General features: G+C 41.1%; 1 protein-coding gene across 3 annotated transcripts; it reads right to left on the bottom strand.

Annotated features, from left to right (window-relative positions):
• Window positions 1-397: 397 nt before the first annotated feature.
• On the bottom strand, window positions 398-14,659 carry ppp1r21 (protein phosphatase 1, regulatory subunit 21). Of its 3 annotated transcripts, none has more exons than XM_078272855.1 (22): window positions 13,938-14,659; window positions 12,522-12,590; window positions 11,832-11,978; window positions 11,535-11,636; window positions 11,259-11,423; window positions 11,103-11,161; window positions 10,691-10,785; window positions 10,377-10,429; window positions 8,544-8,693; window positions 8,312-8,413; window positions 8,127-8,215; window positions 7,831-7,967; window positions 7,484-7,576; window positions 6,797-6,924; window positions 6,071-6,220; window positions 5,861-5,953; window positions 4,307-4,561; window positions 3,864-3,899; window positions 3,637-3,753; window positions 2,888-2,986; window positions 2,659-2,787; window positions 398-2,000 (listed from the first exon to the last, which is right to left on the bottom strand). In XM_078272855.1, the coding sequence occupies exons 1-22, from the start codon at window positions 13,995-13,997 to the stop codon at window positions 1,971-1,973; spliced, it is 2,358 nt and encodes a 785-aa protein (XP_078128981.1). In that variant the 5' UTR covers window positions 13,998-14,659; the 3' UTR covers window positions 398-1,970. The 3 variants fall into 3 exon arrangements, with proteins under 3 accessions (XP_078128981.1, XP_078128982.1, XP_078128983.1); XM_078272856.1 differs by having other exon boundaries at window positions 11,271-11,423; XM_078272857.1 differs by having other exon boundaries at window positions 11,862-11,978.

Raw genomic sequence — 14,659 nt, 5'->3', positions numbered from 1 at the left:
GCACGTCTCTTTTATACGTTTATATTAGTTCTGAAGCCTCTGTGCTTCTTTAATTACAAAAATGAAAACCACCAAACTATAAATATTTTCTACATTACTGATCAAAAGCTCTTGAATGCATAAATAAGTGGTTGAGTTACTACTTTGACCTCTGAAGTAGTTTACCAGGAGTACATAAAAGCATCATGAATTCAAATAAAATGACACGTTTTTCCTTCCAAAACAAAATGACGGCATCAAACAGTAATCTTCCAGTTCTCATCTGTCCAGTTCAGTGGTGCTGCCTCATTTCCCAGTGGTTAGGGTGTTACTGGCTGTTTTTTTGTTTTTTTTTTATAAATTATAAGCAATTTAAAATTCCAGTCTCCTCCAACTCCCAGAAATGCAGCAAGAAAAGTTAGGTCAGACAGAATCTTTAATAACATGAAGCATTTCAATGTTGGACAAGCTTTTTATTTTGTTTCACATATTTATATGTGCTTTTGAACAGGTTATATTGTGAGAATACATATATTATTATTTTTTATCAGTTTCGGGGCTCTTGGCAAATCTTTATGATCAAAAGTTTGCTGGCAGGTGTAGACTGGCAAATAGGGGTTTGAATTAACAACTGCTGGGCTTTTCTTTTCTTTTCTTCATGTCACTACAAGTCAAAGATGTTTAAAAACCAGTTACAGTATGGGCCAACCCCTCTGACACTTCCAGTAATCTAGCCTTACAGGAGACACACAAAACTCTAGCTGCAGATTGTTTTCCAAATTTTGTGAAAAATAAGAAATTGTACCATCATACATATATATGATATAATTGTACTTATTTTTATATATATATATATATATATATATATATACATACATACATATATATATATACACATACATACATAAGTACAATTATATCATGATTTCAAATGAGTAATAATTTCATATTGACCCTTATGTCCATTCATATTACAACATGAATTTATTGACCGCTGTGCCACACCAGGCTTCTGAGTGCACATCCAACTTACTTTGGTGATAAAAACATCTATTGTTTAAGAGTAACTTCACAGAGACAGACGGACACCATTTACGAGCTCCGACTTGTCCATCCTACCCCTTTTCATCTAGGTTAATCAGTGCTTAAAGGCAGACATTTTTTCTTGTCTTTTCTCCACTCCCACAGGACTGACAGTCTTCCAAAATGAGGAATAATTAAAGTGTGTCTTTGTTAGTTGTTCATTCAGGTTTTTAAAGCCCTTCTTTACAGAAGCTTGTGATATATGCATGTGTTGTACGGGGTTTTATGTTGTATGAACACATACAGGCCCTTGAAACCACTTGCACAAATAATCTCAAATTTAATCTAAAATCTAAGTGTAAAACAATACTCACATGTTGTAAAGCCTGATGCCACAGTCACACTAGGAGACAACACTGTGCACACATACAGCCACACCAACATTTACTCTGTTCGCCTACACCCACAGATAAGCAGTAAGCTTTGCAGTTTAATTTTCTCTCACACGTACGTTAAAAGCAGGAAAAGTACACACACTGATCAACAGGGTTTGGTCTTCAAGTCTTGACATTATCAACTTCTAACTGTTCCCACTGTTTATCTTCCTCTGTCCCTTTTGGGGGAAAGCTGTTTCTCTCCCATCCTGCTTTGGCCAAAAGGTCAAGCAGAAGCTTCCGGTACAGTTTCAGAAAGCATTTTTAGCAAATCATGTTGTGTTATAACTGGTGCCGTGACAAGGAAAAGGGGAAAAAAAGCTTCTTCAGTCAAACATGTTCAAGCCTCCATACAAGTACATTTGTATTGCCACTGCCTGACAGTGGAGGAATCTGAGGCTCATGTAGCCGTCCTGTGGTTTGGTGACAGTGGTAGTGTTGGTACCAGGACGCTGCCGGGAGGCTCCACAACCAGATCTTCTCTCAAGGTGCCCTTTGTGATGCCAAAATGGAGCCAGAGTTTAGGGGACGTCTCTAGCGACCTTTGTTCTTTTTGGCATTTCCCTAAAGGAAACAAAAAACATGAGCTCAGTTCTGCAAAATAAGTAAATCAAGTAATTTCCAGGATTGGTACAAGACTTTAAGTACTGTGTTGCGTTTAAGTGCAGCAAGTTGAAATAGCTCAAATTTGTTTTGCATTCGGATTCAAAATCTAAAAATCGTGCTGAGGCTGGTCTCTGGCCTTCAAGGGAAAATCACCACCTTCAGCTCACAAACATGTTCTGTCCTGCAACTTCCCAACACACAAACCATCTGTGCGCACACAAGCAAGAACATGCACGCTTAAAAAACGGGCCTCTCCATATCTGCAGCTTTAACTTAACGACTTCTTCAGATGGTTCCAACAGGTGCTTTTCCCATCAGATCCCGGCAGCGACCACAACACCACCGTTGACCTCCCAGTTCTCATTACTGACAGAAACTTTACAAGGTCACATTTCACTGCCAAAACTGAAATCATCCTTCACACTCCCTGAAGCCACTGGATTTTGATCACTCCTCTTTAATGATAGAGCTTTTAGATGTATTTGACTGACGGCATGTGACCGCTAAAAACAAACCTGAGAGAGAAGCTACATTTTGAAAGGCAACACTTGAATTGACAGGAGCTTGAATTTAAAAGGATAAAAAGGCAAACACAGGAGAAATCTAAGTGTTGTACCTTGCTGCCCAGTTTGAGCGTGTCGATTTCCTCTCTCTGCTTGCTCAAAGTCTCATTCATACTACACAGGTGGTCGCTCATCATGCTGAGCTGGTCTTCGTAGCTCCTCTTTGTCGTAGCCAGCTCATCCTGCGTGAGAGACATCACAGTTACAATGTCTTCTCAGTTGGGAGAAGGCTAATGTCTATACTTAGACAGGAAGCTCTTTGGTAATGAGACTGCTTTTTACCTGCAAGCGTGTGATGTTCTGATTAGCCAGTTTGACCTCCTCGGTCAGAGTCTCCCGTGACTTTTCTGCAATGGCTAATCTCTTGGCCAAAGCTCGACACTACAAAAGGGAAAAAATAAAGCAAACAATTGCTGTCCCGATAGGTTTAACGCATGTCTGGCATACTTTACAAATCTTATAAGCAATAAAGGGAGACATTTCTTTGAGTAATGGGTATATTTGACAACACCAAAGGTAAATGCACAATGTTTGAAACAGTGACAGTTTAATATCTGAGACACCGACTCAAGATCAGGTGCATTTCTGTTGCTACGGTACAAAATGTGGATGACTGACATGCCAGTTAGTCACAAACGGACCAGATGTCACTTAGAGAAGTATCTACATTCAGATCAAGCCTCACAGTAAGACTTAAAATATATGCTGTCAGTTTCTTGGGAAAAAAAGGCAACACTTGGTAATAATGGAACTCAAAAAACATTTCTAACGAGGAAAGAACAGAGAAACAAGATTCACTTCTGGTTCAGATTTTATGCTCTCTATTCTCAAGCAAGTTAAAGAAGCAGACAAAAATAGTACACATGAGAAAGCAGGGCAAGTGACTGTTCTGCACTAAATGTATTTGGTCGTTTAGTGGAGGTTATAAGAGTTTCCATATCTGTTTCCAGATGACATGCAATGTTAGCAAGGCTGTGTGTGATGAAAAGGTCAGTTATTTGATATAATGAGCAGTTTAGTTAGGGCTTTACCTCAGAGTGAAAGTGCACAGCTTTGCTGTCTGAAATCTGGAGCTGGGTGGTGAGTTCGCCCACTCTGGCCATGTAGTGAGTCTTTATCAGCTGCTCCCTGGACTCCTCGTCTCCCATCTGCAAACACAGACACAACATCCAGCTGGATAAGATAGTTCTTCCTTCTGAGAAGTATCATGCATTAAAATTAAATTGTTAATATGGTTGTAAAGTGTATGACAGCTTACATGCTCAACTGTAGGTGTTGTGCACAACATGCCAACCTGGTGACAAGACAAAAGAGAGACATATGTCAGGAACTTCATTGTAGATCATATGTTATAAAATCCACTTCAAGCTCAGACAGGCCTCTAACACTGAATAACCATACAAGCTAATACACAAGTAGTACAGAGACTAGTGAGTCAAACTGCTCTGGATTGTAACTGAACTGTGAACTCTGCATTGACTTGCATAAACAATTGTATTCTTCTAATCTGCCACATCAGCACACTGGAAGTCTGAGTTTTATTAAGCAAAAAAAACTTGCTTAGCGTGGGAGCTACAAGAAAAGAATGATAATACTCCCTTTGTTGAAGCAAATCAGCCATGAATCAGACACCAGTGCCATGGGCAGAAAATGTCCCCTGCTAGCGAAAACTAAGTACGACAGCCAATAGAGTGACTGTACCAGGCTGGTGCAGAGTGTAGTCTCTCTCCCAGCAGGCTTCTGCTCTTTCTCCGTTTCCTCATGGCTCTGTGCGAGTGTGCTGGCTGCAGCTGGTTGTGAGTATGGACTTCCCCCGAGAGCTGCTGCGAGCTGCGTTTCCAGGTCGGCAATGCGCTGGTTCTCCTTTTCCAACCGCACCTTCCCCAGCTGGGCCTCCAGGAGCCAGTGTTCCTTCTCCTGCTCCAGCCGAGCAATCTTCTCCTGGCTCTGATGCACCTGCAGGAGGCCAACGGGGAGAGCACACCAGTGGACAGTGAGCTTGTGGGACGAGCAAAGATTGTGAGAAGTGAAAGGGCAGCAGTATTTAGTAAGAAATGGGGAAACTATATAACAAAGACGTTTGTAATAATACAATCTTTGGAACATTTTTTAAAGCACATTTTAATCAGATCAAAAGGAATTAAAATAAGATTTTACAAAATACATTTCGCAAAAGAGGTTCTGTTCCCTCCAAAACCTGAAGGCTCAAATGGCAAAAGCCTAATAAGCTCTATCTTTGTACAATAATCTTTCTGACTTTGTACTTAATAAACTTGGTGAGGAAGTGACAAATTGAAGCAGGTTGATATGGAACTGGGCACATTTACAAAAGAAAAATAAAGAAAAACAAAACAAACTCATACAGAGGCTGCATGAGAGCATCACAGAATACTGGCCGAATACACTCACCGGACGGCAGCTAACGGCTAACGGCTATCTGGCTGTACACACTCACCGGAGGGCAGCTTGCAGCTAACAGCTACTACCACACTACTGTTTTTTTTAGGGGGGGAATACACTTCAAGACGTGACATGACCTGTCCTCTGGAGGACATAGCCACACCACCGCCGCTCCGTGGATTGTTATTGGGATGATTATCACAGAAGCCTGTCTGAATACACTCACCGGACGGCAGCTAGCAGCTAGCAGCTATCAGCTAGCAGGGCAAGCTAGCTACCGGCAGGATCGAGACAGGGACCAGGGTAGGTGAATTTAAACAATGTCTGAGTTGAAAACGCATCTTGTTGACACGTAAGGGCCCTGTTCATGTGGCACAGACATATTAATTGCATTTTGTTATGCGAGGAAACCCGCTTCCAGGTTTACACCTGCTTTTAAGTGGCGGAGAATTTTCATCGCAATTTAGAGGCGCGCTTTCACAGGCGTTTTTTGTACATACCGCGGAATACATAATTAGGCGCACTTTATGCTTCCCCTCCCATCTCTTTATGGGAAACTCCTACTTTCCCCTTGGCCCTCCCGTGAATGCATATGCATGAAACGGAAAAGCGCAATTTGCCATTTTCAGTTCCCACAACAGGCAGTCTGCGCTTTTACCTCAGTGTGGCCTGTTTGTACATACCTCGCCATGCTTTTACGCGCACGTTGCGAAACAAATACTCCTGAAGTGGGCGCAAAAACATCAGTACATCTGGCCCAGCGTGTCTCTTTGAAAAATGATTAGAAAAATCTTTAAATCAATCAATGTAAATGTTTAAAAAAAAAAAAAAGAGTTTTTGAGTTGAGTGTCATACCTGCTGAGTGAGACCTTCTCTGCTCTCAGTGGAGCTGGTGAGAATACGACGGTTTGACAGGGCTTCTTTGTATGGAACAGACTGCGGCCTGGCCTGAATGAAGAAACAAAACAAGAAGTATAGTGGGAAGACGTCATTTATTAATACAAGAAAGAATAAGCTCAGTCACACTTTGTCATGAGCTACCAGCGGATTTAAGCATACACTTACCTTTTTGATAGCATGGATATAGGCAGCTGCTTTCTTTTTGTTGGCCAGCATGCTCTCTGCTTGCAAAGGGTTAAGGGGTACTGTGCTGCCTCTTGGACTGTAGCCTGATGATGTGAAGAAGTCCAAGTTGTTGCTGAAGAAAGTGGCAATCTGCAACAAAACAGTGATGTAATGTCTCATATCATTAAAATTAAAGAGATCTTTTGCAACCTCCTTAGCTAAAGAAACACGAATGATGCATATCTCAATGCATTTACTCAGCATTCTGTTTAGCCTCAAATTGACCGGTGTGTTTACAGCAGAGAGATGATAACACCACCAAGTGTCCAGGATGATAAATGTCTGAGCAATTACAGTAAGCTTTTGCCTGCAGAGATGATCACTCTCAAAATGCAGCTCACTCCACACAGCGTGTGCCAGCGTGTTATTCAGCAGACACATCTCAGCCAACGCTTCACTTAATTCACTAAGAGAAATCATTTATCCCTTTACTCTGACGGGGGAGCAGCTGTACAAGCTGCGAGTTGGACTGTATCTTTGAACATTTAACCGCTGCACACCTGAGTCCTGTCATACTGTGGTGGCAAAATTACCAACGTGATCCAAATCTCACTGCTACTTAAAAGTAAGCTTTTGTGCATTACAGATAACAAATAACACATGCTGTTTGAACATACCATATAGGGAATATAAACCTGGCAGCTGCCTGCCCCCTGTTGGCCATACCTTGCCAGTGCTGCTGGTCAGAGAGCCCAACGATCCCAGCAGGCACTCTGTGGTGGTACAGAGCTTCTGGGTGATAGTGGGGAGGTCCTGTTCTAAGCCTGCTTTCTGGTTGTAATGCTTTGACATCTCTGGACACACAGGGAGGAATCACAACAGTAGAAGAAGCATTTAGAGCATCTGTTGGCTTTGAGTCCCATCTTTAGCTTCAACAGCTACATATGACATTTTTATCATCTTTTTAAATCAAAAGACGACTGTTTTGAAACGCTCTCTTACTGATTGGTGTGTAAATGATGTGTTACAGATTTGATTTTATATTGGAAAACTGCATGTCTTTAGTGTATATTTGACCACAATTACTGTCCCCACAAGAACCAAGACAAAAGGTACTCATTACATAAACACATTTCCACTCAGCTAAATGTGTCAGCTGTACACATAAGTGACTCTTCTATGCCAGAGAGCACTAAATTATACTTCCATTTGGCATCGCAGTGTGATGGATGCTACACTGAAGCCTCTGGATATTTACACTTCAAAAACTGGGCTGCTGGGTATTGTTGTAAAAAGAGAAAATGTGTCTGACTTTTATGAATGGCAACGGCACTTAGGTGGTTACATGAAGGAATCTGTGTCACGCTGGTTGCAGAAGGCTCCGGATAAGAAATGGCTCACGGTGCTGCTCACCTTTAATGGCATCGTGAAGACTGTGTAGGCAGGCAGCCAGCTGGGTGAAGACAGCTGAGGTGCTGCTCTGTGGCATGGCATCCTGCCGAACACCTGAGACACATTGCACACATTTGTAAAACAAGCATATCATATCACTTCACAGCACCTGTTCTTTCCATGAAATCAAACTACTTCAAGATACTTTAAAGTTTTTCTATGTTTCACAATTATATATATATATATATATATATATATATATATATATATATATATATATATATTTTATATTATATAATTAATTTACTAAGTATTTTTTCTAATCACATTTTAACTATATATACACTAAATTATCTATGTTAACCTACTGGGTAAGGCCAACAGATAAATGTAGCTCTGCAGTTTCTCAAACACAGAAGTTACTCTCTTCATGTCACTCTGCAACTCCTGGTTTTTCGCAGTAAGGGCAGCAGTACAAAGAGGTGTGTCGCACTCTTCTTCCAGACTGAAAAGAGAAGAGAAGATCAATACAGCCTTCTCCATTTCTCTTTTACACACACACACACACACACACACACACACACACACACACACACACACACACACACACACACACACACACACACACACACACACACACACACACACACACACACACACACACCTTTTCAGCTGGTAGGGAAGAATCTTTTGAAGAAAGTGGGTGTATGATGAGAAATTATCAGCGAAGCTCTTCAGCTTGACCACAGTCTCCTTCAATTCAAGAAAAAAAAATAATAAATAAATAGATGGCTATAAGCAGGCTTCATGAACATGGCCACACAAGCTCCCTGTCCAAAAACCACTTACCAGTACTGTGACGGTGTCCTCTGTGATGCTTTGGTGTAACTGCAGACAGCTATCCTCCAGGGGGCGCACATAGGCTGCATTCTCATGTAGATACTGAGAAAACTAGGTAGAGAGAGGAATCGTGCCTTTAGTTTGTAAACTGAAAACCACTGCTGCTGTCCTTTATAGCTGGCGTTATTGTACACCTGTGATATGATAGGCAGCCTGTATTTCTTGTGTACGGTTGCCTCACCTTCTGGTTAAGTGGGGAGATGAGCTCAATGGAGGAGTCCAGGGGATAGATGTGCACTCTCTGTTCTGTGTAGGAGTGGAAGTTCAACAGAGCAGCCACCAGGTCCTGAATAAAGCTCAGGGCCTGACCTGACAAGTCCCGGGCTTTAAGCTAAAACCACAGAAAGAACACACAACCCACACACTCAATGTTTTAGTCTTGTCTCTAAAACAATTCAGCTGTATGATCTAACCTGTGACAAATGGTAATTATTTCTGCTAAACAATTGGGTGATTAATTGATTAGTCAATCAAAAGATAATTAATCAGCAACTATTGCGATAACTCAATAATTTAAAATAATTTTTTAAGTAAAGACATCAAACCTTTTCAAGATCCAGCTTCTAAATTGTGTGGATTTGTTAAGTTTCTTTGTCTAAAGTGATAGTTATTTGAATGCATTTGGGTTTTAGACCATAGAACAAGGCATCTGCAGACACCTTTCACTATTTCCTGACAATTTATTGACCACTTAATTCATTGAAAAAATAATTGGCAGGATTTCGATAAAAATTTCAATGTCAAGAACAGCTTTCTCAACTCTATAACTGAATTCGCAGAATTGCCTTCATTCAGTATTTGATCGCAGCTGAGCATTATTGTCAGAGTCCTTGGTTATTAGTTTATAAACAACAAATTAATATGTTTTGTAAAATAAAAAGGTGGGTACTCTGCGGGCAGCGGCGGAGTAGGACAAAAAAATCTACTGGGAAATTTCGTAGACCACCGGCCCTCGGTAGCAACACAATCCTTTTTTTTCCCCTTTTGAGCCTGACCTTCTTTCCTTTCCCTTTCCTTTTTTGGCTTTCCATCATTAGAATCACACGATGTCTGTTAACGTTACGGATAGACTTCCAAACGTGATGAGGGAAAAAAAAAGAGGTGTTTGATGGCTTTATGTCATAGGCCGACCAGGACTATGCCATTTGGGGAGGGGCCACTCACTGATCCCCCTATATTTCTGAAAATCCTAGACACGGTTGTGACCTGCGCTTCGTTAATGCTTTCTGAATATCCTGTGTTTGTATTGAAATAAGAGGCTGCTGCAGTCCACCGTACGGGTTGAGCAGAGGCTGCACAGTTTGACCAGTGGGTAGCAGCCGCACACCAGGCCGCCGGATGGTGTTGCTAAGAACGTGCCATGTATAACTATTATCAGACCGGCCCTTGCGGCCTTGAAACACTACCGGCCCACCGGGAAAAGTCCCGACTCTCCCGATTGCCACTCCGCTACTGACTGTGGGTGTCTATATTATGAAATATAATCGTAATTTTAGACAACAGTAGATAAGCTGTTGCGCAAAATGACACACATATTCTCTTTAGACCAATGAGATGCATGTGCACAATGAGAGATGTTCCGATACCAGTATCGGTATTGCCTAAAACACTGGTATCGGTAAGTACTGGAGTTTATGCACCGATCCGATACCACGTAATAAAGCCCTAAAGAAAATCTACGTTAAAGTACTTTATTTATGTTCTTTTTTCGTTATAACTGACTGTCAAACTGGATAATAAAAGAAAGTTCTGTGGCATTCATTGTTTGTGTTTGTTCATGTTTCACAAAGAGTTTAACCTGAGCCAGACTGACAACAAAGATAGAAATCATATCACATCCATACAGTTGTTAAAACATAATAAAATATATGACACACTGGTATTGGATCAGTACTCGGTATCGGCCGATACGCAAGTTCAGGTATCGGAATCAGTATCGGGAAGCAAAAAATGGTATTGGACCATCTCTATGCACAATAAACCCATTCAATATTGGGTTTGTTTTCTCACTCACCTGGTGCCTTCGATTGTGTGGTGGCACATTTAGGCTGTTGTAGTCACCAAATTCTGAAGAATGGGAGATAAAAGCAGTTAAACCAGAGCAGATCCTCAGTCCCTGCACTGAACTTTTTTGACTCAAACATAGCTTAAATGGTTTAGCCTCCTGCCTCCTTGCGTGCAATATTACAGTTTGTAGTAGCATTACACTATTTACTCCTGGGCAGAATGGTGTAATGGTATCAGTGACAAAGACATAGATGTTCTCAAATAGATGTTTGCTCTGTAGCAGATCGTTTTTGTCCAAGTGGCTCAGTGCCAGATACTCACTTGTGTCATTGAAGGGCACTTTCTCCTGGATAACACTGCTGCTTTGTTTCACCTGTCTGTTTAGCTCTGACTGGCACCGCCTCAACTGCTGCTGACTGCAGAAAGAGAGCAACAACAAATAACTACAATAGACATGTATAATGTGAAATGTATATTCCCAAGGTTTATGTCAAAAACTAAATCCCAATCCAGTTCTCTAAAATTAAGGATGCTGATATGTGACCATATATTTCCCAGATCCTTTCAACACTTTTCTCGGTCTAGTATCCACCAGTGGAGTTTACCTGAATATGCTGTAACTACATGGAGTATGGATAAGTACCTCCGATATGCAAATCACCCTTTTTGGTTTTCTAACACCATGTTGGCGGATTAAATTAATCTCAAACCATAAATAAAAAGGATGATGTACCACTCCTCTGTTCGCATTCTGCACTCTTTTGCTTCCCTCTCCAGGGTCTGTGCTTTCACCTATCAGAAGAAAGGGGAAAAAATACACACATTTTAATAAACTTCATTTAACTTACACTTATATAATGTACTTCATCCTCCTCCGGTTCATCCTCACCTCTAAACGTGCCTTGTCACTCTGCAGCCGCCCAATTGTTTCCATGTACTTAGCGGTGAGTCCGTCTACAACAGCCTGGTGCTGCTCCGATTCTTTTTCCAGCTCCTGTAGTCGTGTCATCAGCTCGGCCTCCTGCCTCCTGTGCTGCTCGTCTGCTTCATAGAACTAATGTGTATACAGCGAAAAACAGAGCCATCGCATGCATGGCCTCACCAATACATTAACTGCATATACAGAACAATGACAGACCAATATAAACACAACTCGGCTGCTTACTTGGATATGAAGTCGCTCATTTTCTTCTATCTTTTTCTGCAGGTCCTCATCAAAAACACTCTGGGTCTCCAGACCATGTTGTGAGGGAGAGTCTGCTTTACTCTGTAGGGGGTAGTGGTATAATAGCAGCTGTAAATAACGATCTTTTGGCTCTACAAACATTAGCGTTTAATCATAATCATTACTGAGTTGGCAAATTTCATAATCACTCTTAAAACTAATGTTTTGGCTATATGAATACATGCGGTTCCCTCTACCCAACTGTGTGGTCTCTCCCTTATTTCCCCTCATGATCACCTTCCCCTTTTTGCCCTTGGCTTCACTGACAGCTAGCTCCTCTTGCAGCAGCTCCACTCTCTTGGCCAGCTGTTGGTTCCTGAAGCTGAGACTGTCCATCTCCTGCTCCTGCTTCCTCAGGCTCTGGTCCCTCTGCTTCAGCTGCTCCTGATGAGGATAATGACAAACAGGTCACGCCTAAACTTGCTGTAGATGTCTTCATACCAACTAGCACATTAAGCAAATCACTACCTCTAAGACATGATGATGTTGCAGAGCTTGCTTTGATTGAAAAAAAGGCTCCCTGGCAAATATGGCAGCGCTAACATTGTGCAACTTCAGCATAACTAATAGCAACACTGCATTACGTACTAGTAAGATAAAGTGACCATCTGGATTTGTTTAGCAAATATGAAAATATAGTTGTTTGCACTTCTTCAACAGGCCTTATGATTAGCCTGGCAACCTAATAATGTACAGTACCAGTCATAAGTTTGGACATGCTTTCTCATTTACTTGAATGGGAAAGTGTGTCCAAACTTTAGACTGGTACTGTACTTAATTATAGAAAGACAGGATTACAGCTCATTATATAATATGGAATCTCCAAAACATAGTTCTGGCATATTTATCTAGCCTGTATCAGTAGTAAAATTGTTAATGACAGCTGGAGATCATAATTCTTTTTTTCTGTTGTATATGTCAGTTTACCTTAAATGAGGCAGAGTTGGCCTGTTCATCCACAACTCCCTTCTTTAGCACCTGGTTCTGGGCACGGAGCTGTAAACAACATAGAGGATGAGAGATTAATGTAATATAACATGGTATCAATGGTCAGGATTGAGGTGCAAAGGCAGTTTTTGAATAAATAATGGTGTTGTATGTGTGTATGCAGCATTTTAAGCTTAAAACACATTTGTCTTTACACAGAAAATCTCTGCTTGTGTATGTGTGGTTACTGTTTTTTCATGCTATTCTGCATAACATGTAGAGTCACCAAAATCATTTAAACTCAGTGCTTATTGCTATATGGTTAGTGGCCTTTAAACGCATACTTAATTCAGCATAACAGCAGTATGTGTGACAGCTACATAGTCAGCACTTCCTGAGCAGGATATGGTGCCTGGCTAACGGGGAGATCAGAGTTGAACAGGAAACAGCACACACTCCCCGTGCTGTCAGCTGACACAGAAACAAAGGGCGCAAACAGCTCACAAGAAATCATGCAGACTCACAGGCTTTACTGTCACTTGTTAACAAATTAACCTTTAAAGATTTTTTTTATAGCACTTGGACACAGCATGATTTTAGCTACTTAACATGTTAAAATGTAGCACATATTATAATGAACTGACAACATTCAAGCTAAACGCCATGATAACCACAATCCTATACAATATCTGGTATTGTACTATATTGATATATACAATATCAAATTAGTGTACACTCAGTTGTCTAGGCTATATGTTTATTAGGTACACCAGTTCCTTCTGAATTACATTAAACCCTACCTTCATGAAAGTTATAATGTTGTAATGTCTCAGAGTTGATTTAAATTGTATGGTCATTATGAGGCTGTAGTTTGTTGGTTTGTTGAATCCCATTGTATTACACTAGAGGTCTTTCTTGTAAAAACACATGTCTCAGCCTTAGGAAATATAATTCAACTGCACCACAAACTATATCTTCCAAAATGACCATAACGTTCTTGTAGTTGAATCAACAGCTCTTTAAAACAACATAACATTCATGAAGATATGGTTTATTGCAGGGCTACTGGGTGCATTGGTTTCAGCTAAGTGTATTAAACTCCCAGTTAAGTGAATCTCTTTTCCCTGACAGGTCTGCATGGTCAGCTTCAACTATGGCATCCACTCCAGTAAAGTCCATTTTATAATGAATTATTTTCTGTAATGAGGCCCCAGTATTGTAGCTATATGTGTAGCTAAATATGTTTAGGTAACATTTCTCATTGATTACAGATGCATATTGATACAGTACTAGAAGGTGGCTACCACGTTGTGGTAACACATTGTGTTCCAGCCTTGTCAATAACTGTGTATTTAACAATGACAACTGACGTTAACTGTATCAGTATTAAAAGGGCGAACATAAGCGGTGTTTTACCTTGGAGTACTCCTGTGCCAGCTTGCTGTATTTTGTTTGCAGGTCTGTAACGTTAGCCATTGTCGCTGGAAACCGATGCCGGTTATCCCGTCGCTTATAAGTTAATGCTAAGTAAAAAACGGTATCCTCGATAGCCCGGCTAACGTTAGCTGATTGGTGTACAGTTAGCTAGCTTGCCTGCCTGTAATGTTGACGATGGGCACGGCGAACCTGGCTAGCTCAGGTTAGTTAGTTCACTGCTATTACTAAGTAACGTTACTTCAGGGCGGCTTGTTCCGTTACTTGGTAAAACTAACCTCGAAAACATTGTGACAAAGGAACGGTCATGAGTCCCAAAGAACGAAGAGGTTGGTTGTCATCTGATTTACGGTTACGTTAAGTTCTAAAGCCGGATATTATTCCAACTTGACAGCAACGTTTTTTTAAGTTAACGTCAGCACTTGCTAGCGGTGACAGAGCTTGCTAACTAGCGGACTACCCAACAGCTAACTAGCTAGCTATGTAGCTAGCAAAACAAATCCCGACACAGAGTAGCTAGCTAACACATGTAGGTCATATTGACAGCAGCTGTATAACCCGCTGCGTCCGCAAATCGTGTCACAGAGTGGGTGTCGCTGCTGCTCAGCTAGTCAAGCAGGCTTGACAATCCATTAATCTGAAAGAATACTTTCATTTTCCTCGAATGAGATCCGACCATCCACAGACATAAGCACAGAGGTCAG

Source organism: Sander vitreus, chromosome 17 (assembly GCF_031162955.1).
Source record: "Sander vitreus isolate 19-12246 chromosome 17, sanVit1, whole genome shotgun sequence".
In the NCBI taxonomy this organism is placed as follows: Eukaryota; Metazoa; Chordata; class Actinopteri; order Perciformes; family Percidae; genus Sander; species Sander vitreus.
This window is presented reverse-complemented; position numbering and strand designations above follow the sequence as displayed.